The sequence below is a fragment of the Dysidea avara genome, chromosome 4 (assembly GCF_963678975.1).
Source record: "Dysidea avara chromosome 4, odDysAvar1.4, whole genome shotgun sequence".
NCBI classification, from domain to species: Eukaryota; Metazoa; Porifera; class Demospongiae; order Dictyoceratida; family Dysideidae; genus Dysidea; species Dysidea avara.
In genome coordinates, this window is record NC_089275.1 from 35,637,154 (window position 1) to 35,664,342 (window position 27,189).

Below are 27,189 nucleotides of genomic sequence, written 5' to 3' on the forward strand. Positions count from 1 at the left end.
AGGTAATTTAAAAGCATGACTCTCTTCTCTCATTACAATTAACTTCTGATTCTAGCATCAAACATACCGGCATTTTGCATATGTTATATCACAGTAAATGGTTGGAAAAGGCTAGAGGACTGCATGGTTTTCATAGAGCCAGTCATATATGAAAACAGTTTGTGATGAATTGTGCCAATGGATTGAACATTAAGCTACAGTACCCTGGCAAATATAACCAATTGACCAAGTCTTAGGATAGAAGAACTGATTGGCCAACTTGAGACCTCTGAATGGGATATACACACTCCTACAGTTTTAGTGAGAAAACCAAATGGTTTAATTTTAGTACATCTGTGTGGGGTTATGCATTTTAAACGTTGTGTTTATTGCATTTGAATCACTATTCTTTCAACCACAATACATCATTGTGATCTCACAAGTAGCACGCATGTAAATGATGTACAGCTCCTTTCAGGCCTTAATAGAGTCACATGCATGTGCCCTTACAATTTACATTATTGTGTTATACAACACAATCACTAATAACTGCAATTCTCCTCTTTGAAGTTTGAAACCACTGTGGCTCTCCAGTTGCCAGTTTTCCCATCTAACACCATTAAGGAATTCACCCATGCAGTTAGCCTTGTGAAACAATGTGGCTATTTAGCTACTTATACAGTTGATACCCTGCAAGGTTATCATTTTAATGTACAAATTTGGCACACATAATAATTATAACCTCAAACCTATAACCATTGAATAATTAAAATGTAGAGACATTTCTCTGCACCTTTGAATAGGCTAAGGCACCAATTTTCTGAGACAGTCAATACTTTTGCATAGTTCGTATGTACATGTGTATCACCTGTACTTGCTCTATACCATACATATACTTTACAACTATGTTGAGACTTGAGATGAGTAAAAAGCTAAATGTGACCGGGCCTACAAAAATAGAGTGAATAACATATTTGCATTCTGTAACTTGTATTATGAAGCCAATTAAATGTTGAATAAGGGTTCCAAATTGTGAGGCCGTACATAGCATGATAGCATAAAACATTGAGTCATGAAAACGTTAGCATATTTTGTGTGCCCACATGCCCTATTTTTGCAGGCCCAGTCACAAATACTGTACAGTATGCTATAATAAAAAATATATATATATACCTATACATGTTTATAAAATGATACAAAATGTATAGTATTGTAATACCGTCTTAATACAAAAAGCAAACTACTTATATAAGGCAGATCTCCAGTTTTAATTTTGCTTGTACATATTTAGGAATGGTCTGTTTAATCAATACTGTACTTACAATATGATGGACAAAGTTTATTGACTTTCTTAATAACTTCTTCTGGTGGGTTTTTTCCCCACCCACTCTTAACAACATATTCATAATTAGCAACATCAATGTGTTCAGTCATTGATTTCTCTTTAAATTTACACAACAAATCTCTTTTAATCAGGACAATATACCAGGCATCTTTTCCTTTCTCTTGGCCACACACTTTGTATAAAAGGCATGTTGGTCTTTCCTCTGCATTTATGGCTACCACGTCTTGCCACTTCCATGAACACTTAGGTGGTATATCAGGTAGTCGACATGGTGATGTGGGTCCCTCCAGTTGTAGACATTTAGTCCTTGTGAAGTCACATGCATAAGTAGTTTGTGTTGTAGACAGTCTTTTGTTAGGATAGTGGCCAATCCCTTTATATTCAGCATAATAGAAAAACCCTCTCTGGTTTACGTACCTTTCGGTAGCAGCTTTTTGATCTGGCTGACAAGATGCACTTATTTTGATTAGTATTCCTTTTTCTCTGGTCTGGTGACCACAAGCTCCAATCCCCATCTCATCCAAACACTTAGCACACTCTACTACCCACTGACCTGAGTAGCAACAGTCAGTAAAAATATGCAGCAGTTTGTTAACAAGATATTTTCTGTAAAGCTTTAAGATATCTTGGAAGGTGATAGTTCCATCTTTGAAGCACCAGTTTCCTGTATGTTCTTCTCCATAACCAGTGTAGTATATCATTGCTACAGAAGAACACAACACAGCATGTAGAATTCTATAGTATAGAGAGTGGTGTGCGATATATCGAAAAAATATCGATATCGCGATATTTTTTCAATATCGTTATCATATCGAATTTCGATATTACTTTAGCAGATTTCAATATTTATCGAAAAGGCGGTAATAATAATTATCGAAATACTGAAGAACATTTCGATAAATCAACCGCTTTTAGTGAGCGATTGCACAATCACGCTAGAAATGAAGGTTGGTTGTGAATAATCTAGCCACTTTAAAAGCTTGTTCACTAGTTTTCTAGGCTTGTTATTAGTTCTATGCAATGGGTTTTAGTGTGTAAGTTGTATATTTATAAATATCAGCCGCCCACGCAATTATACCACCCACACAATTTTAAACTTATCGACATATATCGAAATTTTGATATTTACCCCATTATCGTATCGATATCGTATCGAAATGAAAATCCTGATATCGCACACCACTAGTATAGAGATCATGAAGATTTGCAACCTCCCACCAAAAACATCAACCAAAAACTAGCTCATACAATAAGCCTAATGCTTTCAGCAATGCTTTTGCTTGTAAATACATAGTTACATAGTTTTAAAATTTAATCCAACATTGCCGACTGATACTTCAACAATGGCTAATGCAGGTTGATTGACAGGTAGACATTGCTTGTGCTATATAAAAAGTTTGCTTAGAAACAGTCCCCTGTTACTTTGACTGTCAGAAACATTGTGTAATTTACAGCAGTTACCATTTACTCTTACATAGACAACACACAAAAGTATTATGTGCTACCCATGAATTGACGTCTTATGCTGTAAATGAGGCAACAAAGGTAAGTCCATGATATATGTGACCGGATTTGCAAAAACCCGACACAATCGTGCATTTTTCAAATTCTTGTTTATTAAATATTTATAATCTACTTAGCCAAGTGTATCCTCTGGCAAAGTTTCAGCCTCATATGCCAATAGCTTTAGGAGTTACAGCCCTACAAAGTAGCAACAACAGAAAATTGAATTGTACAGCAAGTATAGGGAAAATAAATTACAGGCGCCTACAAAAACGGTTGTAACTTACCAACAAATCGAGGTACAGAGCTACAATTTTCACCATCGTGTTCGCCATGAACAGGGGTATCAATTACTGGGTAGGTTTTTCCTTTACTCACCCTTCTTAACTGTATACAAAGGCAGAATTCGTGAAGAAAAATCAATCGCGTACGATCGCTTCGACGTGACGTAAACAAACGCTCATAACGTCCGTATCCTTGGGTCTACTGTAATGAAACAAAGATTTTCCAACTCCTCTTGAGCAGGCGAATAAGACGATATCCAGGATTATATTATTAGCCCCCTCCTTCACTACGAAAGAGGCATTCAAAAAAGTTACGGATTTTTTTCAATAATACGCAAGTATTTCACCCATTGTATTCAATGCTTTATACTGAAAATTTAGGCTTGCACGATTGTGTCGGGTTTTCACAGATCCGGTCACATATGTAGGGCTGGTAGAACATAGGTGAAAACAGGCACGTTCTTTATTAGTACATAATGGGGGTGTTTAGTTGGGCAATAATGTTATATGTAGTACTCAATGTGGACCCTTACCACCATGTCTAGAGCATTCTTTGAACAATTCTCTGATACGATCAAGGTAGTACTGTCGTGGTAGTTGAAAATTAGGACTGTCATGTAAACTAAAAACAAGCTCTTTACGTCGATCTTTCCTGATGTATCGCTGTACATGTTCAATGTCTTTTCTTGTACTTTGTGCTGTTGTCTCTGTAGGAACTGCTTTCAACCCTTCTCTGTATACTCCTCCGTTTGAGTCAATTATCATACACTGAAGATATCCTATTACTGTGCCAGTTTCATGTAAATGAAGTTCAGTGGGTACTTCACTTTCTTCATCCTTCATATAAAAGATAATAGTGTAAGTAACAGAATGTGTAAATGTGACTACATGTCTCATATAGTTTCACCAATACAATCTCTAATAGAATGCAATGGAACAACACAATTATACATGCCATAAAAAAGTCAATTTGATCACACTGTCATCAGTGAAGCAGGTTTCAAGTCAAGAGAGCTTATACACCATCATGTTTGCCTGCTCATGGGGATTGCGAATATTTATCTTTGTTTCATTTCTAGACCTGCATGGTGAACCCACATTAGAAGAAAGAATGGTGTCAGGCTAATTATTTTCACCTAAACACGTACTCCAACTATCAATTACTGAAATCTTATGAAGCGGCCATTATGTTTCATTTTTCATAGCGTTACAAATGAAGAGCACTATGAGAAGGACCTCTGCAATCAATCCAGTCACAATGAAAAACTCGGACAATTCCCATTACAAATGTAGAGAAGCCACTACCACAAGTTGACACCTTGTACTGTCAGCAAAGATGGATGGGACACTGGTACGTAAGTCCATGAAGCATGCATTGTATGTACTGCGGTATGCAAAAAGGCACCTGTTGGGCTGAAGCAATGTCGAACAGTGAACAAAATTAAGCCCGTAGCATTAGCCGTTATTGAGTTACACTTGTCTGAAGGTATCAGTCAGTCAGGCAGACAGTAGAAAATTCCACTAAATGTTTTTAAAAATATTGGAAGTATTTCAGGTCATACTGAATGAATACTGGCTATACCTAACCAATGCTAGCAAGGCACCATGAAAGCATTGTGAGGTTGGTTTAGGGTAATGGGCCAGAAAGCCCAAACCTTCATGTTCCCTAATATACATTACTATTGTACTGTATGATATGTTATTAAATTGGTTGTGGCAATATTCTGTGTTCCACTCATGCGATTGATCTGAAACATGGTGGCTGATTACATTGTTACACACTGAATTGCATTATCCATGGTAGGATGGGTAGCCTAAAGGGTATACATGTCATGAATGTTTGTTTACAATGCAATGAGCATGTTGCTTTCATAAAGTTTACTTGTATGCACAAGTAAAAAATATGCATTTACCAATTCATGGCAAACACTTTTGAGCCCAAGTCCCAAATATGGAGACTAATGTACTGTAAATGTAGAGCAATCGTACTGTATAATAGGGACCACAAAGGTTTGGGCATTGTCTATGAAAACATATTACCCAAAAACCAGCCTTACTTTTCCCTGATAACAATGAGGCAGTATTGGTTGGGTAAAACTAAGCCTTCATATCAACCCAAAATGCTTTCAACAAGTTGCTATGGAATTTAAGAAAATATATTAAATGGAATTTTCTAGTGACTGACTGACTGATTGAGTAAAAGACTGACTGATTCCTTCAGACAAGCGTAACTCGATTAATATCGTGCACTACTCCAGCTTGTTTCAGTACTTTTTATCGATGTGCTATGGTCCCTACTCTAGTTGAAATTTCCAATTTTTTGTGTACCTGTCAAATTTAAACAGCTGTTTGTATATTATAATTTCAGCATATGCAGTTGCTGTACAAATTGATTCTGTTTGCTTCAGTGGGCTCAAACTTATGTAACCCATTCCTTAGACACTGTAAATAATACTCAAACCATAAAAATAATTTAGAAATGGACTTTGCGAGTTTTGCTGAGACAGTCACTATACAGTACATATGTATGCAACTATAGTACTCATGCTAGTGCAACAAACACAGTACCTTCTTAAGAAATAATATGTATCCTAACACGAAAAAGCTATGAAATAATGGTTTTCACTCCAAAAAAGCCTAGGTTAAAACAGTAGAAAATAAAAGTTGATAGGCAACAAATAACTACAATGATGTTAATGACAATCAATTATAATAACAATGCATTTATCAAGGCTGCACGCTTTTCTCAAAACAAAGCTATAATTCAAGAGACATGACTAAAACATGGAACGGACTGGGAAAATGACTCACAAATGGACTGGAAAGAACTTCCCTGAAAAAGTTTTTTTTGCCATAGAAACTCACTATATCACTGCTACAAATAATAGAACACGTAACAACAGCCTTAAACAAACCTCTGAATGCATGCTCAAGCCGCCATTACACCCTGGGATAACTTACAAAGCGCCAGTCTGCCAGTGTGAGCACCTGTGACAGCGAAGTTGTCGGTTAGTGTTGTAAACAAGTTTAACAAACAAAATAACACAAACTGTATTTGTAGTAGCCAGTGCCTTGCCAGCTGATTAAATACAATGAGTGAATGTGCATGGTCCCGCCACAAAGCCTACCTGTCACGAGCTATCACCTGTAAAACTGAAGATCAGCCATAAAACTAATTGCAGCAATTAACCAGACCACAAAATCCAAGTAACATAGTGTCTTAACAGGCTTAAAGCTTCTTGTTTACAAATGCAAAACGAAAGGGCGCTTTTAATTAAACACAAAAGGAATTTAATTTCAGACTATCTTTAAGCGCAGGGCTTAGTATCAGCTTGAGCACACTTTGACATCGTGTTCAGAGTGGTTCAGAGGTTTGTTTCAGGTCGTTGTTGCATGTTACATTATACAGTGAATTTCTATGGCCAAAAACGCTTTCAGGAAAGTTCTTCCCAGTCCATTTGTTAGTCCGTTTTCCCAGTCCGTTCCGTGTTTTAGTCATCTCCAATTCAAGATGACATGTGCTATTTTATCACAATAAGTTGAACTGTACAATCCTTTTCACCAACATAATTTAATATTCTACTGTGTTTTGGATATGATGGATATGATAGACTATTAAAAGAACATTTTTTAAACTGTTTCACAACTTTGTATACATGACAGCACGCTATGCACATACATTGGAATCTGTATTACACCTGTATAATATGGACACTTGGTAATGGTCCCAAAGCATTCTTCATCATGTACGTATGCAAACTGACCTGGAGAATCTGATATCAGAACACTTTTGGTTGGTCCCAACATGCTGTTACAACATGCATCCACATTATACATACATACCATATTTATCTGTATTAAAGCCAAGTTCAAATAAATGCTACGGGTCCTAAATGAAAGTCAGGGGGCACTACCTTAATACAAGGGATAGGAGATTACAATACCTTAATTTGTAGAACAACGCTTACTACGATTAGTGAAACCCATGACTTGTCAAAAGTATGTTAACAGCAGCTGCTACAAGAGCAACAAGATTTTTCATCTGGTTCACGAGAGGATCATAAGAAATAAACTCCCGGGTATCTATGCCACATACTGTATGTACATTCGTACATAAGTACAATATAGCACATAACGTACAAAGCTAAGGATAAACATTTCACAATAATTTATAAGCGTTTACTGTATGTACCAGGAGCGCTAGTTTATAATACATAACTATGTAGTCTTGCATGGTTGAAAATAACATAGCATGTTCAAGTACATATTATGTGACCCGGTCTGCAAAAAGGGATCTTATAGCCTTTTTCAATTGCATGTACTTGGCAACCTGTAACTTGACTTGTGAATGTGATATCACCCTGTAATTTAGTCCCCTTATACCCCTAACGTAGCACTATGGCTTGTTGTAATATGAAGGTGATAGATTGAACACATGAGGAGTTATGATTAGTCACACTTGACAATTTGGAAAGGCCATAAGACCCCTTTTTGCAGACTGGGTCACATATACGATCATAGTATGTATATGGTACTCAATGCAAAAGTACATACAGTTTCTAGTTGTGACTGATACTCCTCCACTACTTGTTTGTATTGGTTTATCTCTTCTTCAGCGGTACTTAGTTTTTGTTTTACTTCTTCTAGTTCCTCCTCTACGTTTTTCAAGCTTTCTTCTTTTTCAGCTGCCAGCCTATGAAGTTCTTCCTCTACCAATTGTAAAATGTTTGGAAACATAAGTATTTTCTCAATGCTTCTTTGTAGCTCTGCTTCACTAGTTGTTAAGTCACCTTCAGTATACACTTGTATCTACATATATATAACAATTAATTTTTATTATACACACATTAATGTAAATTATGTGATGTGAGCTTTAACAACTGTTCCAGAATGTGCATCACTGAACATTACCCTCCTATGTAGCTATCAACAAGACAACTAAATACCGTAGCACATATTACAGTAGCAACAAAGGCATATGCAAGAATTTTGAAAAGGGGTTTCCACTGCAGCTAAGTGACTGTACTATTAAAGTAGTTGTCTGACTGCTTTATTAGAGTATATCAATCTTGCTGCATTAAATTGACATTGCTATTGCGAGAGATATCATTACTTAACTAAGATAAAAGATTCGTAAAGTGTTTGTTTGATGATGTATTCAAAATTTTGGAAACTTAAAGTACCACCTTCTCCATGTTCCAAGCACTGTGTAAAATCTCCTAGATCTACAAATCTCCCATTAAGGATGCTTAAAGTAGACTAAGGTACTAATAAAGTACTTTGGAAAAACAATTAGTCAGTGGTGCCAAGTTGCTCAACTTTACAGTACCGCTCAAATGTAATGTCGTCTTTCAAGAGTGCAAGCAATTTAAAAACTTGCTAATTAAAGGGCATGGCACCTGTTTCGCTTGCAAGTATTCATCTCGTTTTGTTTGGGATGAATGCTCGCAACCAAAATGGATGCCACACCCAATTGTTCACAATCTAATGAGTTGATGTTACATTTGAGTGGTACCGTATATTACTAAGGCATTCCTTTGAGAGAAATCTTTGTCAAAGTGCTATATGTACATGTATCATAGCTAAGCTACATGCAACAAAACTAAACACAGCAAGTAGGGATATGAGCAATAACATTTAGTGAAACAAGAGACGTAAGGTACATAGCTACCCATCTAGGGTTTTCTACGTGACCACTGTATAATTTTGTAATACTCCTTGTTTCATTACTTTTTGTTACTTAGATCCCTATTCTAATTATTACATTCATATACTTCTAGTCAGTAAGTGTCAGTGAAAAAGTATAAAAGAAAGGATACGTTGGCATATATGTAGTACTTTTTCCACTGTAACTCCAAGTTTATAATTAAAATTTAATACACATTTTAATCTACATACTGTATGTCTTTTACACACGTATATACATACTTGCAATTGTTTAATTTCTTTTTGCAACTGACTATTCTCAGTACGCAAGTGGTTTACTGTCCCTCTACAAGAGCTTATTTCATGATCTATTCCAGACTCTGCTACACTGGTCGATTCCTGCAAAAAAACAATCACAAAGAATAGAGGGTTTGCACACTAAAAGTATTGTGGTGGCGCAAGTTACAAAAATTACTTACTTAACATCTGTTGCTAGTCTGTAGTGTTAGGTTTTTGTTTTTCAATGATACACATATAGTACACAATGGTACAGTAATTTTTGAATGGTACACAATGGTCCTAGTATGTGGCTTGTTGCCATTTTGTTTGGGAATGACAGAGTATAATTGCTGTAGCATTTCAGAGCCAAAGTGAAGAACCTCAAGTACTTGATAAAGTAGCAGCAATTCTAGTTTTGTATGGCTTCAGTGAGATAGAAGATTATTTGTGAGCGGATCTGCAAGAATCCCATATGTTAGCGCAAGCCTAATTTTACAATAGAATGCAATTAATGCAACTGGTGAAATATTTATGAAATCAAAAAAAATTCCGTAAATTTTTTGAGCACTTGTTTTACGATGACGGAAGGTGATAACAGCAAAAAACTATATTAGCATGGTGATCCCCAAAGCAAGAGGAGTTCGAAACTCTTTGTTGCATATCAGTGCTCCTAAGGTAAGAGAAGTTATGGGCATTACTTTATCACACATTGGACAAACGGTTTGTCATCATTTTTTTCTCATGTTCTCGCCTTCGCCCAGCTTGTAGGAAAGGCCTGGAAGACACAACTTACCCAGCAATGGATTTGCCCATTAATGGAGAATCCAATAGTGAACGTTGCATCTTGGTAGACGACTACATTCGAACGTTATGACCATTTATTTAGTGCCTGTAGTCGGTATCATCACTGTACAATTTTTCTACTGAACGCCACTTTGCAGCACTGTAAATTCGAAAGTTCTTGGCTTCTAGAGCTGAAACTTCGGTTGGCCAAAGAAAAATGAAATAAAATGAAATTTGAAAAATGCACTAACATATGGGGTTCTTACATAATTATTTTAACACAACTCAGAAATACAAAATAATGTTTTATTTTACTGAACACTATTTAGGTGGTCCCTATAGATGATTGTGGTCCCAGGTGGTGGTCCTTCAGCAATTAGAATAGAAAACTTGAGTAGAATTGATTTGTTATTGCTTTATGTATGAAATATAAGTACATAATGAAAAACTAGCATGGTATAATATGCCTACAGTACGTATAATTCAAATACTAGGAACGTACATAGTTACAATAACCACATGTACACCTTCAACCCAACGACACTGTACATTCAGGTAGACTAACTATGCTTGTGTTACTGCACACACAGAATCATGCATAGATACATATAGCACAACTATGTATATACATATGTACATAATAATGAGTGCACATACGTATGTATATATCTTTAGACAGTCTGTAGGACCAGTAGGACCAGGTGTCCTACAGACTTCAGCACTTGTGCTGTAAAGCCTTAATAAATATACTATATGTCCATTTCCCACATTGCCTACAGTACGTGTCACATACTTCCATCAGTGGTGCTGCAACAGAGTTTTCCAGTTCAGCAATCTGTACTGGCATATCAGGAGCAGTAGGTATAGGATCATCCACCTATATTATGTTATATTATATACAATACATATGTACATGCCTACCTTATATGTATGCATATACACACAGGGAATAAAATTGCATGCACTTAGCAATCACCCAAAAGCATGTTGTAATGGATAAACAAAATTTTGTCCACCACATAAAAATTAGATACGTGGTAAACATACTTGTATGCCACATACATGTACAAAAAATGTGGATTGACATTGTACAGAACCTGAAGATGCAAAATGTACTAATGAATATACATATATACTATGCATGTGTGTGCTGTGCAGGCACAAGTATGTGCATGTATGCATTAGTGTTTTGTGTGTGTATATTTATAAGTGTGCATGTGTGTACGTGTGTTTATGTGTGTACGTGTGTTTATGTGTGTACATGTGTGGTTAGGATAATAATACATACTTGCATATACGACACCTGTCTGTTATCAAAAATCACTTTAGCTCCAATTTCCAGGAAAACAAATGATTCAAGAATGAAAGCCTCTTTGCACTGAGCAGCTTTAGAGCACAAGCTATCAATAGCAATGTCTGCTACATACCACACTATCTGTATAGAATTAGACTTAGTGGCGGTGCTTGGTTGAGCTTGCCCTAAACATTCGTGCACAAACTCTTCAATTTCTGAATACTCTTCAAGTGTAATTTCAGAATAATCTTTATCAACAATGGCCGTCATTTTGTAATACCCAGAAGGGATTGGTACATTTTGCTTCCTGAGATGTTCATGGATATCTTTCAACTTCATTTTATAATCAATTTTATTCTCAAACTTTTCAAGCATGTCAAGAGCTTGTTGAGATTTAACTCTTTTGATTATGGTACGCAGTAGACGGTGGCTACTCCAATTCCAGTATGGCCTCATGACAGTAAATATATCATATATTGATTTAGCCTCTTGAATTCGACAGGTTTCCTCTTGGCTTAGGAATGGGATGTTTTGACCAGTAGTAAGGTGTAAACAGACTAGTTTGATTTTGTCAAGCCTTTCAATAGTACATTTGTTCAATACCTCAGCAATGTCAGCTACAACAGCTCCAAATTCTCTACTTGTATCAGTAAAATACGTTTCCATGGTGGATACACTTTGTTCCATAGGAGCTTCTTGTATGGTTATTTCCTCTATAAAATGAACACAACAGAATGCAATGCTATGTCTTGCTATACTATGTCTTGCTAATACATAATATATACATACAGTACATCAGTGTTGAATAGCTGGATACTGGACAATCACCAGAAAATTACATTATTAGTAGATCATAATTGAATTACTGTCCAAGTGTAGCAGAGTATGACCACATACTAATCTAAATAATTACACAGAAGTCCTCTAAGTGTTAACAGAAACTTTACAAGCTCTAATTACTCTCTTTCCACAAGATCCCTGTAACAGAATTCATTCCATAGAAGCCCTATTTTAATATGTAACGACTTCTAAAGTGGTGATCAGTACGATGCCAAACAACACCATTGAGTCTAGCTGTGGTAGCATATAATATACTTGCTCTTTATAAACCCATGAGCTTGCATACTGATCATAACAGTGTATGAAACAACTGTTCAGACATGTACTGATACCATGTCAGGACAGTATGAAAGTTGAACATACATGCATCAAGTAATTTTGTTGGAGGATTATTAATTTGTGGTCGGATATGCAAAACCAACACAATCACACAAGCTTAATTTTACACTATAATGCATTGTTTACAATGATAATAAATCCGTGTCCCATTTTAATATTTTTCACTACCATGCAGGCATTTCTTCACAGTAACACATCATGGCTTAGTGCTGGCTATCACAAGAATTATCTACAGTGACAGGATTAATTACAGAGTTCTTGTACTGTTCTATACTATGGGTATAACACAGCTAGAAATGAAGCAGAATGGTTACTTTACTTTTCGGTAATTAATGTTGAGGAGAGCGTTAAGACGTTAAGTCATGTAAATATTTTTATGCGTATGGTTTCATTATTTTCTTTGTTGCAGGATGTCCTAGTGCACTGAAGAATTATATAATTATGTTATTACAAAAAAAATTACAAGCATTTGAGTAGGGAACATAGAAAGAAAATGGAGTGAAACAAGGGTGAACATCTACACCTGTAGCTGTACTAGTGGTCACAAACAACCTGAATCACGACTGACATACATACAGTGTATATCACTTTAAAATAGTGCAAATTTATCGTAGAAGCAACTTAGGTCACTAACTGTCCAAGAATCCAATTGAAATTAGAAACCTAGGTCTTTTTGTCTAATTTGCAGTGAAACTTCTCTAATCTGACACTTCTGTAATCCAGAATACAATATGTACCTCTTTAATCTGACACTATTTGCTGCACCAATAAGACAGTATAATTCTACCCTTGATAATTCAGCATCCTCACTAATCCGACATGAATTTATCAATGAACATCCGATTATAGAGGATCGACTGTAACTATGCCAACATCTAAGAGAATTACTCATGCTACTTTCAAAGATGTAAATCTGTCTGCACAGATTACTAATTATGTTTTGAAAATTAATGGCATGCACAAAATCCTTTGATCTTTATGAGATAATGGGATCTTTTGTCCTTAAACCCGCATAGGCCAGAAAACTGGCCCAAATACGCGTGCCTTGCACAAAGTACTGTAACTTTTGAAGCAGCCATCCTATGGCTACACAGTTTATGTCATTCTCCTTGTGGTGCAACAAGGATTAAAAGGATACCTAGGGTTTTACTCTAACGCTAAACAGTGAGGCCACAACTAGCCATGTAGGTAACTTTTTGGTAACAAAATATGCAAACCCTTTACATACCATTTTAGAATCATCCGTAACTCGATGGTAGTCATCTTGCAGCAAGTTTCGTTCATTTCGCCATAATATTTTCTATCAAGCTAAATATATATATATATATATATATATATGACTTATGCAGAGTTGGGGAAGTTACCTTTTCAAAGTAATATATTACATATTACATAATACTTTCTACACAATGAAATATATTACAGTTACATATTACTTAAATAAAATGTAACTTAATAATATTACATATTAAGTTACTTGTGAAATGTAACTTAATATAAATATTAAAGTTACTGAATGCAAGTAACTTCACAATGTTATGAATTTGGACTAAGTTACTTTAATATTATGAATTAAATTAACACTATGCTGCAAACCACATGTTTTCACACAGACAGTGGGCATTAATAGCAATAGTCTATGTAGTCACGTGGTACGCATCAGTCTAATGGACCGGGCAGTCTTTTGATAGGTGAAAGGTTAATGGATTGAGGTAATGGATTGCTGAGTAGTTTAATGGATAATAAATAGCGGTATAAAAGCCATTTATAATGCATTACTGGCTCATTGTTATATACTATTACTCGTTACATGGCGCTTATCGCTTGCTCGTTACATAATATTATTACTTCGTTTGTTACTAGTAACGAGTTAATAATTTCCAAAAGTAACTTAAGTTATATTACTGCATTTCGCAAAGTAACGCGTTATATTACTTCAACTCGCAAATTGTAATATACATTACATAACGCGTTATATTATGCAACGCGTTACCCACAATTGAAATTAAAGATGTGGCAAGAATGTCAAAACATGGAGACACGACTCACTGTTGCTCATAACTTCATAACAAGTAAGCCGCTGTAGTTACAATGTTCATTTAACCTTCTCCAAGTAGCTGTGAACAGACTTTTGAACAATGCGTTGTTTAAGGCTAGAATTAAGTTACCCACCTAACGTCGCCATGTGTGCCCATATTGCCATGCATGCCCATATTTTGTAGACACACATTCCCCAAAAATTCTTTGAGGGTTTAAGGATGAAAGTCACTAAGAAACCTCTGGAGAGGTTCTTTAAAAAGGCTAGAGAGAAGTTTTCTACAACGATTAGAGACCTCCTATATAGCAGATAGGTATCTGCATATCTACAGTTGAGGAAGATGGTAACTGATCTGTTATGCCTCTCTCAGAAAGCAAAGCAGATCAGTGAGCTTTCTTTTATAGATAACAATGTTGATAGTGATTGTGGGTTTACATTAAATATTTTTGTACAATATGTGACTCAACTCCCGATCAATCTATCTACTAGTACAAATATACCCATACCATTTTCTAAGTCAGTTAGAGACCACCCACTCAGATCTCCGTGGCTTTAAAAAACCTCAGCTTTGCCTTGGGTTTTTAAAAAAGATCACGAAGATCCTCGTGGTGGGCCTCTAACTATAACATGTACTGTACATACCATTATCCATTATGCCAAGTGACTCAGTAATATCCCTTGCTAACTTTTTAGTAGCCATGTTACCATAGATGCTCATGATGTTCAACATGGAGTGAAATGACTCTGTATGACCAGATTCCAGTGGAGAGGAAATCTTTCTTAGTAGCAGCTCTACCCTTTCAATGGGGTTGGTTCTTGAAGATATTTCATCTCGATCAGACATTGTGATTACTTTTTCTGATACAAAATATCTGTAAAGATCAGTAGATTTTAAAGTATCCACAAGATCACCATATTTTTCTGTGAATACGTCACATTCATTTGGTGTTTCTGTGTAATAAAAACAAAATGGAACAATTACTATGTATTTACCACATGTATTTCAGACTTGACACATACCAAGAGTTTGCATGGATAGATGTTTTGTGTACATATTTGAAAACCATTAACACAGCCATAAAAAGTAAGAATTTCTAAAGTACTGCATGTTATAACACTGTGACATGTGTTATACTGCTCACTAGAGTGATACCTTTTAGCAGTACATGATGTTTACAAGCACATTTTCTATAGCTACCAATCAGTGATCACTGAGCATCCTATACCCAGAATTAGAATATTTCGCACTTACAAAATTTGAGAATTATGCAGTACAGAATTAGGAATTTTAATAAGGGGTTTAGAATGAGTAGCATCATGATAAAACCAAAGTGGAATTGCCAACTCAATGTCAAGCAAGCCAACGAGCACAGCTTGACCCTGCAAGACATAATCCTGGAAGGATATTGTTCTAAAACTTTTTGATTATTGATTTTCTTTGTAAATTGTAGGTGTGCAATCCACTAACACTTTTATTGTCATAAATGCATCAAGTTGCTCTCAAGCTGTCATACTGCTCTTATGGAAGGAAACCAAAGGTTGCTTATCTATGGCAAACACTGCATGTTTATAGACTCATATTGCTACTTTCATGCAAGTAGCATGTGTAGACAGTACTAGCTATTCTCACATAAAACATCATGACATAATAGGGTGAACTGTGTATAAACTACTGTACGTGTGTCCATTATTTTATACACCGAGGAAAGGATACTGTATACTTTTAATCTATCTATAACTGAGGTCTCTATAGCTAGATCTCTACCAAGGAAGTTTTTTTGAAAGAAAACCTTCTCATGACAGTAGTGATATCCAACCTCGTGTTTAGCACAGGGCTGCATAATCAGTTCTACTTTCATCAAGTTATCACTAAGCAAAATTTCATTCCTGGATGTCTGCACTTCTAAATCAAGTTTATTTCAGGTTACTTTGTTTTGTAATTACGAAGTTATCACATTTCAAAGTCAAATATCTATTAAAATTTAGGTTTTGGATAATTAGAGACAAAATGTGTTACAGTTATAGCACTAGGTGCTATGGTGTTTCCGCGACATTGCAGCTGGAGTTGAGGGGGCTTCATGGTTCTGTAGGTTTTTAATAATGCTGATTTTGAATCTGACAAGCGTACAAGCCACAAATGCAAGGTATGGTTTAGTATGGCAGGAGTTTATACTGCATTTTACTGGCTGTAAGCGATATAACGCCATTTTTTTTCTCATGTACGCACTTTATCAAGTGTATTAAATTGTTTTTGATACATTTGTGACATATCTGAGCTGAGCAATGTGCATACTAGCTCCTTAATCCAGTTTGTTTGCTTTGTACTATTATTGAATGGAATGGATGAACATTAGCATTGGACTACAGTGTGATGAGATAGAACAGTATGCTGAAATAATTTAATAAATTTTAATGGAAATCTTTGGTCTAGATGGCAATGCTCTAGAATTAAGCTAATTTCGCAGAAGCAATGATTTTCCCTGTTGGGTAGGCTTTATCATCAATGTTTTAATACATTTTAGGATGTATGTCATTCATCAGTGATCATGAAGAGTTAGATCTGTCAAGAATTATCCAATTCCACTCCTGTTGCTTGTAAAGTGTGCCACAAGCTCGTGGGCTGCTGTAAGTGAGGAGTGCGCATGGGAATAAAACTCAACCAGGCAGTGGATAGTTGATGGAACGCCTAGATACACGAGTAAGCATTACCAAAGAGTACTACAAACCATTTCGTGATACTAGTTTGTGATAAAGAATCTCGTAAGGCTGATTGTCACAACAAATTTTAATAAATCACGTCACTATCCCCTCTCTCGAAAATCTATGATATGGGGTGCGTCATTGGTACTAATTGAGAGGTGTTAGCTTTTTGTTTGACATCACTAATAACAGTACTATTATTATCAGTGACCATAATGTGACCACAAAGAAGTTTACACAGTTTTATTGTATTCATTACAAATTGATGTCCACGAAGCATTCAGTACTCGTATGGTTTCTAACCACAAATTCGCTTAAAATATTCACACTTTAGTTTAAAAAGCCCGATTAAAACAACGAAACTAGTTTCAATATTACAACGATATGATTACCATACAGTATAGCGCCAGCGAATAGCGTCTCGGTAGTGTGAGCGCCACAATCAGTCGCGTAGCTAGACTACTGAAAAACGCTACGTATAGCCTCATACTTTGCTGACATAGACACTGGTTATACATTATCTATGCTCACCTTGTAAAGACTCCTGACCGTGCTCAATCTTTGTAACTTGGGCCATTGGTACCCCTCGCAACTTTAAGTCACGTGCGCTATAAACTATGAGTCATGACTATATAACAACGAGCATTTATTGGAATAAAGACAATCCTCATGCTAATGTTCTCAAACGACATAAACGTTAGGTGTCACTCTTTTTTCACTACCTTTGGTGTCCCTGTTGTGTAATCAATGTTAGAAAAAGCCCTTTAAAAGGTGAACTATGTAGCTAGCCATACCTGACTTGACTAGTGAAATCCAAAGAAAATAGCTAGTCACGTGTGAATTAGGCATTGAACCTCACCTTTCACATTAAAGCATGCATGTTTTACAAGTATGACACAACAGCCGATTTCACCCAGCCCTATTATATAGGAGACGGAAGGGTGCTAGAGTTGGGGGTGCCCAAAATTTATGTTGGTAGCTAGTAGTAAGTGTGGCATGTGAAGCATGCCAATTCTAGGGTGGTCTGCCCCCCCCCCCCCCCCCCCCACGAAGGAAAAATTTGAAAATTAGGTGTCAGGAGATTGAATTTGGAGGCATTTTTGGTGGATTTAGCTCTATTGGGGTGACTGCTCTATTAGAGTATCTCAATCGTGATTGACCAGTTTCTGGAAGTGGTGCCAGTCGGCTGGCAAACTCTGCAGAGTCAGCTAAGTTCAGAAAGTATTCTTCTCTGATTCCATCATTTCACTTCTCCCCTTTATGTGTTGAGACCCTGGGTGCTTGCGAATCATGTGCATGCTCATTAGTGAGGCGGATAGATTCTCGGGTAATGGAACAGTCTGGTAATAATAGGGCCACCCAATTTTTGATTCAAAAGGTTGCCATTGATGTTCAATGTGGCAATGCTGCTTCTGTAATGGCAACAAACCCAGAATTGGGCAGAGTTTGCCTCTCTGCCCACTGTTTAAGCGTTTGTTATCGATATCTTTTATTAACCTATAAATTTTTTTTTTAAATAAAAAAATTGTTGGGAGTGCTCCAAGCACCCCCTCTTCCGCTGCCTAAGATTAATTCTACATTGCATGCACTAGTAGCTAGCTGTATATAAAGGTCATGAAAAAATTTTCACATCTAGCTACTGATTATTTGCTAGGGTAGCTCATTTCATTAAGAAACTTTAGATTTATATCTAGCTACGTGATAGCTATAACTATCTAACCCTAGGACTATTACATAACTGCATGCACACCTAATTGAAGTTAAGCACCAGCTGCAGCCTATTATGCTAGTACAATTTGGAGTACAATAGGTGCTTTGAAGCATGAAGCACTTATAATACTGGCATAATGGTAAATTTGATATTAGTAGAAAAGATTGACTCACTTAGCTACTTCATTTGTAGCCTTTGTGTACTTTCCCATACATACTTTTCACACACAAAATAGTAGTGTGCTGCCTTATTAGTAATTCTAATGAACCAATGAGCTACATAATTTAAACATTTGACATAATGAGGTGCTAAATTAATTATTTTAAATGGTTAACTTTGAACAATTTTTCGGACTGAAGCCAAAAGTTATCATTATCCATATACATAAAGTGCAAAACTGTTAGTTAAACATGAAATTTGAGGCAAAAAGTTTGAGCATAATTGTGAGTATAATAGGTAAACTTTTTGAGTACTGCAGCATAACATAACAGGTAAAATGAAAAGCATAATAGGCTGGTGCTTAATTGAAGTTTCAATTTGTGATAGCTGACAAGAGTATGAATAAACGAGGGTCTGGTGCATATAGCTAGTTGGTAAAAGTCTGCAACTGCATCCCTGTAGCTTGTTTACAGTGGCAATTTTAGACCTGACATATGCATGGCTGTAGTAAATAAAGTACAACTTTGGGTGTGTGCGGATGCAACCCACAGAATCTGCAGCAATTGAAAGGCCTGACATGGCTTAGAATTGATGCAAAAGGCTTGATAGATTGATTTATTGATGAGATCATGATTGTTATTAGTTTATTAAACAACTCATGTACACATAATACATGTACACAATATGCATACAATGTGCGCAAAAATTTTCATCTATCAGCACCATGGTGAAACGAAGCCAGTATGTATGGCTTTCAATTCCCAAGATATGCACTTTGTAACAAACATTCCCGAAGTAAGAATATTGTCTAGCTAATGTTAAACTAACAATACTGATCAGTAGAGCTGGGCGGTATTGGAGTTTCGCTTCACGATATATCGTGCAGAAATATATCACGATATTACTATTTATCGCGGTTATTAAAGATGACTGCTATATTAGAGTAGCTGACTGCTTTATTAGGGTATCTCGATCCTAGCTGAATGTTCTATTAGAGTATCTCGATCTTTGTAAAAAAAATTGACTAGCTAGTACTAGGTCCTTGTTTGCAGTAGTATCACGTGATTATTTGAGGTGCATTATAACAACCTTAAGGGCTTAATAAGCTGTCACAAACACTAAAAGTCGTAATAATATCGATATCGTGATATTATCGTTTCACCGAAATCTACGCGATACAGATATCGTTTCATTGCAATACCGCGGTATTACTATAATACCGAGAAACCGCCCAGCCCTACTGATCAGTCTGATCTATAATAACTTTTCTGCATGATTTTTCTTCATCAAAGAGCCATTGCCCCCCCCCCCCCCCCCCAAGCTTACCCTTAGAATTTCCTGTGCTTGTGATTATAGCAAGCTAGAGTTCACATTTTCCCTAAAATATCATGAGTTCACGATTATTATTGGTTATAGCTGAAGCTATATGCTAGACTATTAAGTCACTAGTTACAAATTAACATTCTAGGATATAGTTACGTACCATGTTTAAAGTATAAAATGACTCATATATGGGAAAAATGCAAACCTTTGGCTACTGTATTTGCACCATTAAATCAAATCTTGCATGGCTTGCTCTACACTTATGACCAAGGCCCTACATATGCTGCAGTACAAGTTATGTATTGTATGCACAAATATACATTCAACTATCTGCCACTTATTATTCCAGAAGGAATAGCTAGAATATCTTCACATGTCATTTTTGAACGAAAACGAGATGTGTTCACCATAGTGCTGCAACAATTATACAGATATTTGACAAAATGTTTGATCTGTTAACACACTATTCAAATATTCATTAGAATATTCATTAGCACTTTGTAAGCTGTGCTCAGATGGATGAAGCCAGCATTGAAGCTTGAGATTACAAAGTGGTATATTATTCAGTCATTTTGTTTACAGTTATATAATTGAATAGTAAATATAAAAATTGCTATATATTTGTTCAGCACTATAGCAAACCATGCAAACTACATATGGTAAATAACTGACCTTATCATTATTTAAAACTACCAATAAGGACCAGCCTACTATGCTAGCATACTTTTGAACCAACAAGTTTGATCTTAAAAATACCTGCTGGAGTTGTATTTTTAATTAGGGTTTTGTAGAGTAAACTAAATTTTAACGATTTAAATATTTGCATTGAATTTGTGCCAGTTCAGTTACAAAATATTATTCAAAATATTATTCAATAGTAAAGCATCCGATTCCTTGAATATAAATAATATTCACTGAATCGGATGCTTTATTACTATTGTGACTGAGGGTGGATAAATATTATATGTAGACTAGCTGAGAACACATGAATTAATAGCCAAGCAAATTTTGGTAATAATTCCATAAGCATAATTCTGAGATAAAACATAATTCTCTGTAGAAAATATACATAATTCAGTGTGACAAGTTATAGATTCATTAACAGCAATTCACAATTTTACAAGCGAATGTATACTATTGTTATGTACTTAATAAATTCCAGAAACATCTTCCCATCCTCTCTATACCATTCACAACCTAATAACTCCCTTCCTTTAAAAGTTAATAAATTATTAATAGTATAAGCATGTCTCACACTGAGGTCAACAATTCCAACTGTAGTTATTGCAACCCACCACAAAATCTGCCTCAATTGCATGCTAACGAAGTTAATAAATAATTGTGACACACATAATACCTGTAAATTTTCCTTCCAGAAAGATTTCCAAGTAACAACATAATGTTCTGTATTTGTTCCATATGATTATACAGTTTAATAAAGCTGACTTGCTTACAACTAGAAGCTATAACAATGCTTAAGCTTGTTGCATTAGAGACTATTGCTTATCTAATTCATGCAGGTACAGTGTATAAGTTTTAATCTAGCTGCAAAGTCTATTCCATGCCACATTGCATCTATTACGTATAGTAGAAATGACTGCTCTATTAGAGTATTTTGTCTAAGATGTATGTTCTATTAGAGTATTTGAACAGGGCTCTGTATATAAATGAATGGGCTTTGATTATCATCTGAACATGTCTTGGCCCCAAGGGGGTTAGATAATTGAGGGAGCACTGTGTTCTAATCCATGCCATAATATTCTATTCTATGCACCATGGTGGGCCGGATCCATGATCAGGTGTGCCTGACACCTTCTAATGTCCTAAGTATAGTGGTATAGGTATGTCACTGAAGATCTTACCGGTAGTAGTTACATTGTAACTTCTAGTGCAACACAAGTGGTAAATATGACTTAGTAGCTAGCAGTTAAAATAAACTTGTTTAACTCCATGATAACCTTCGGTATTCATCATGTACAGGAGAGTAGCAAGGAGTTAGGCAAACATAATTTGATGTCCAGACAGAGTAACTCATCAATATTTATTGTCATTCTACTTTTCTGTGCTTGCTAACTGTTTAGTATGTGCACAAATGTACAACAAAACTTTTAATATACTCTAATAGAACAGTCATATAGCTAAATACCTCCACTTCCACTATCTTGTGGTAGCTATCACATGTGCATGCATGTCCAGCCACAGAGTGAAATTGTAGATGGATATTATTATTTCAATTTTAAATTCAGTGATCACAAGTTAGCTACTACTCACTAGGGTGAATTTTAGGGATAGGTGGTTGATTGATGAGGTTTAAGAACAACCTCAAGAAGACTATCAGTTGTGCAGACAATGTCAAGTTTCTCTCCTGTGCATGATACTAGTTACAGCATTGTAGAGCAGTAACTTCAGTTAGCATTGCCTGTTGATCGGAGCATTGATAATTGCTTAATGACAACATTGATATAATATAATTGTGGGAAAACCAGTCTTATCGCTTCTTTACAAGTATTGAGAAATTCCGTTTTATGTATTTAGTGTGTTGTAGCTCGCCAATGGTTGAAGCTATATGTACCAACTTTTCAAATGTTTTACACCAATTCCTTACCATCCAGAGCAACTACTGAGCAAGTAGCCAACAACTAAGTTTCCCGCCAAGTTATGGGCCATTCTAGTCTCAAAACTGGCTGAAATGAAAGGAAACTCACAGTAGAGGTTTTTATTCCACATCACAGAGTTGTACAGTCATCCCCAGACTGACCAGAGCTTCATTAAGGCCCCACACCACACATACGGATCACCACTGGGCTTGGGAAAAGCAGCCAGCAAACCCTGACCACTCAAGTCCAGATGATTTTGATTGTGAAATTAGTTAGTTTATTCATGTAGCTTTGTGTTCTGGATGAGAAATCCAATCTGCTGACATGGGCAATAAGACCGGTTTTCCCAGACTGGGTCACAATTATGCAGTATATGAAGGGTATGTATTTAAGCTAAACGCAATATACACATCAAAACAGATCTATTAGGATTCTTATTTGACTTCTGGTATTCCTTTCATCAATAAGCCTGCATCAAATATGACAGCATAATGCTATGCCAGCATAATGCTAGCACATTAAGGCTGCAGCACATGTTGCTGTCAGACCTTCAGTGCTGGCCACTCTAAAGCTTTAATAACAATAACATTAGGTGGATATTTCAAACTATATATCATTCCATGAAATAGATCAATACTCCCTAATAGAGCAGTCAGTTGAAGCACGCATGCAAATGTCTTGTACATTTTGCGTAGTTCCTTAGATCAATACTCTCTAATAGAACAGAACAGGTAAAAATAATCTATTACAGCACTACAAGATAAAAATGCTGGGAGTATAATGGGAACACTGAAGAGCATAATAGGCAAATTTTTTGGAAAATTCATGGAAGCATTTTGGGTACAATTTTGAGCATATTTGACTCAGACTTATTAATCACTAAACTGTACTACTGTAGCAGTTGTTTCAAGTAATGCTACCATGATGTATTATTCTATATGCGAGAGTTCAGACTATCCTGTTAAGTACAATTAGAAAATAGCACAACTACGTAAACCTGACTCCATCCAAATGTACATCACCATCTGCAACTTAAGGCCAGCACATGGCCAGCTGGAAGGCTTTCCGTGGGCATGTCTCTAGCTCTAGTCAATTAAGTAGTGTCATTATAATTATATCAAAAGACCGATAAGAAATAAAATGAGGTCTTCGTGCATAGAATTAGAATGATGTAAATAATGCAGGTAATTCAACTAATTAAAAAAACACTAAATAACTGGCACAAGTTAAACACTGGTCTCAGGGTATAATTAACCAAACAAGTAAAAACTATTCACTGTCAACATAAACAACACCACAAGACATACAATATTAGCTGTACTAAGTACCACATGCAGTTACAAGTGTAAGGTTGTGTGGATATTGTGTGATTCTAGTATAAATCAAATTCAAGTGTCTGAATGTCACACTTTAACTGTTTTGTCTTCTTCAAGAGACCCTGATGCGATGATGTTTTCTGATGAGTGGCACACTGTGCACAGTACTACATCTGCATGGAAATCACAGAGCACACAAATACAGAAAAACACAAGCCAACACTGGTTTGATTTATCAATCATGTAAACTTATTTCAATCCCAGCACCTAGAATTGACATTATTCTGTGAAACACACATTCTAGGATTATTGACTGTTCTACTAAAGTGTTCTCTGCAGATAAATATTATGTACAAAAAGTAAAGCCTCAGCAATCATATAATATAACATCACTAATCAGAGAACACACTGGATACCAGTATATCATTCAAGTTCTAGGAGTCTAGTACACAGAAATAGTCTTGGTCATGGGAACCAGTTGGAGGTTGTACCAGTTGTGTGTGGTTGGTATCACAAACATGTTTCATCTCAACACTGTGGATTTCCCTAACATATTTTTCAAGTCTTGCTAATTAAGTTATACACTGCTATACAGTACACAATTGACATGGAATAATGTTCTATACTAATCCATAAACTGACTACGCATGTGTGTGAAGAGATATTGTAGCAGAGGAGGCTGGTCACATCACATATCACAACCTTACGATGAGTGATTATGCAACCAAGCATTGTGACAAGTGTTAGGAAAGCAACGAATCGTCTTTGTAAAGGTCTTAAGACACATTGGCATGGATATGTAAACCATTCTAGAACATTGGGAAGCATCAACAGTGGCTCAATGTTTCTTTGAGATCAGAGATGAATGTGACATCGTCAGATCTTCTCTGGTTAATTTCAGTAGCCATCAGCACATCACCAGCTCCTGAACATTTAAGGTATATGGGGTCATTTGGTAATATAAATAACAATAACATTTGGTTACTAAGGAGCAGTCTCAACCACTGTGCTCAAACAGCACAAACAATATGGAGCCATTAACACTAAGAAACAAACTCTGATATTATCAGGACACTTCCGTGGTCCCATTTGTATTAGTGTATATTGTACTAATTTGATCATTAAATGCAAACATCACTGAAAATAGTCAGCATACTGTTAGTATATTCTACTATATTATTCACCTTTGTGTCCCTTTAGTTTCTGGACTATTTCCTTGGTCTGTAAGTTCCAAATATAGATCATGTGATCCTCAGAGCCTGATACTATCCACTGCATAAGAACATACATTTACTCTAATCAGGGGCGTACCTAGGGGGGACTCCTTTGGATTTTATACACTAGCTACTTGAAACTTTAAGAAATTGAAACTTCAGGCTTCCAGAATCTGGAATCTATCATGGAACAGGATTGAACAGGATACATTTTAAACTTTTATCTCAGTTAAATAATGCTTTCTAACATGATAGCAATGCTTTCTGAATTATGATTTTGGTGAAAAGATCGAGTTACTCTAATAGAGCAGGCAGGTAATATAACTACTCTAATATAACAGTCACTTAGCTGTAGTGGAAATCCCTTTTCAAAATTCCCCCCTGCTAATATTTACAGTAATCTTTTGCAGCAAAGGTTTTGATAATTCATACAAGGTAAAGCTGTCATGAAATAAACTTTCATGTCTTTCAGTGGCTGGACATAATACACCAGCTTCATTTCACAATTATAAAGTGCTTCAAAACACAATCCATGAAACGTTGCTCACAGAAACATAATGAAACATATCCTTTCAGCGTATTATGTGTTTACTTTACATACAAGTACACATGTACATACTCACTTACTTTCACATGCACACACATACACACACACACAACATATTCAACACACACATATACACAGTCCATACCTTGCCACCAGTTACAGAGAAATTGAGAAGATATAGTATTTTTCATTTCTGTGACCACAGTAGACTTTGAGGCACTGAAAATATAATAGTATACAGAATGAGTTAATGACATCATCATGGATCATGTGATCTTATCTTTGCCTTGTTGTAGTCTCATAATTTCAGGGTGCTAAATAATGAGCAAAAGGATACATTAAAGGATACAAAGTGATTAGAAAACAACAGTAAAGTGGAACTGGCCTACTTTATTCCACGGACTGGATTCACTGTCTGGGCTTGAAACAATTATTATCGATAAACCAGGCTACCTTGTTCTTGTAATGGTGGAGACAATATTATGGAGACTAACACTGCTAATACTGCTTTTCATGGCTTATAAATCATGAAGGTAGCTATCATGTGCACTAATTCATTTGAATATTTCTGAACCCTTGAGTATTTGCTTGCATATACCAGTACTCAGCCCATTAGTGACACACAGGCTGTTATTGTAGAGTTTTAGCTCCTAGTCATTGCTCAAGTACATGGTACTGGATCTTCAGGCTTCAGTAATGAACGAGCTAGCAACTGTTGATGTTTAGCTATGTAGCTTGTTACGTAGTCTCGTGCTAGCTACACCCCCACCCACGGTGTGCCTAAATAGTTAGTATGTCTATAGCTAGCTAGCTCAAGTGTGTCCATGCATCAGATCATGCCTGGTTTATTGTTAATAGTCTGTTTCAAGCCCAGTTCATAAATCTAGTCTGTGGAATAAAGTAGGCCAGTGGAACCTGTCAATCAGGACACTTGAAAGATGAGGACATTCACCTGCATTATGAAAACTGGAACATTTTAGTTGGTCCAAAGGTGTTCTTAATAATCATGCAGGTTTCAGTATAGTATGTGTGCACTGAGTCTAAAACACTGCTGTATGATATACTGTATCACTAGGTACTACAACTTCTCATGACTGTATGCATTATTATTTTACTTCCGGATATGTACATAACTGCACCACTTTGTAAACATATTTCAATTAACCCATTAATGGCCATAGCTACTGCTATATGGTGGCATCACATTATAAATCATGCAAGGATAAAGTCTACTTTAGCTATAAACTGTTCTGTGTGTTTCATAACAAGATGTGCTAGTGTTATTGCGAAAA

General features: G+C 36.0%; 1 protein-coding gene across 3 annotated transcripts; it reads right to left on the reverse strand.

Annotated features, from left to right (window-relative positions):
• Nucleotides 1-948: 948 nt before the first annotated feature.
• LOC136254833 (uncharacterized) lies at nucleotides 949-17,646 on the reverse strand. 3 transcript variants are annotated; one of them, XM_066047593.1, is made up of 8 exons: nucleotides 17,562-17,646; nucleotides 14,973-15,281; nucleotides 11,123-11,826; nucleotides 10,613-10,696; nucleotides 9,040-9,156; nucleotides 7,666-7,920; nucleotides 3,645-3,948; nucleotides 949-2,027 (listed from the first exon to the last, which is right to left on the reverse strand). In XM_066047593.1, exons 1-8 carry the CDS (start codon nucleotides 17,605-17,607, stop codon nucleotides 1,282-1,284), a joined length of 2,565 nt encoding a protein of 854 aa, XP_065903665.1. In that variant the 5' UTR covers nucleotides 17,608-17,646; the 3' UTR covers nucleotides 949-1,281. The 3 variants fall into 3 exon arrangements, with proteins under 3 accessions (XP_065903665.1, XP_065903664.1, XP_065903666.1); XM_066047592.1 differs by having other exon boundaries at nucleotides 11,108-11,826; XM_066047594.1 differs by lacking the exons at nucleotides 14,973-15,281; nucleotides 17,562-17,646 and adding an exon at nucleotides 13,521-13,588 and having other exon boundaries at nucleotides 11,108-11,826.
• Between the last annotated feature and the right edge of the window lie 9,543 nt (nucleotides 17,647-27,189).

Coding starts and splice junctions, on each gene's coding strand:
- LOC136254833 (XM_066047592.1), bottom strand. CDS start 17,607: ATGGCCCAAGTTACAAAGATTGAGCACGGTCAGGAGTCTTTACAAG. Junction 10,697..11,107: donor GACAGGTGTCGTATATGCAA/GTATGTATTATT, acceptor AACATAATATAG/GTGGATGATCCTATACCTAC. Junction 2,028..3,644: donor AGAATGCTCTAGACATGGTG/GTAAGGGTCCAC, acceptor GTTCTTCTGTAG/CAATGATATACTACACTGGT.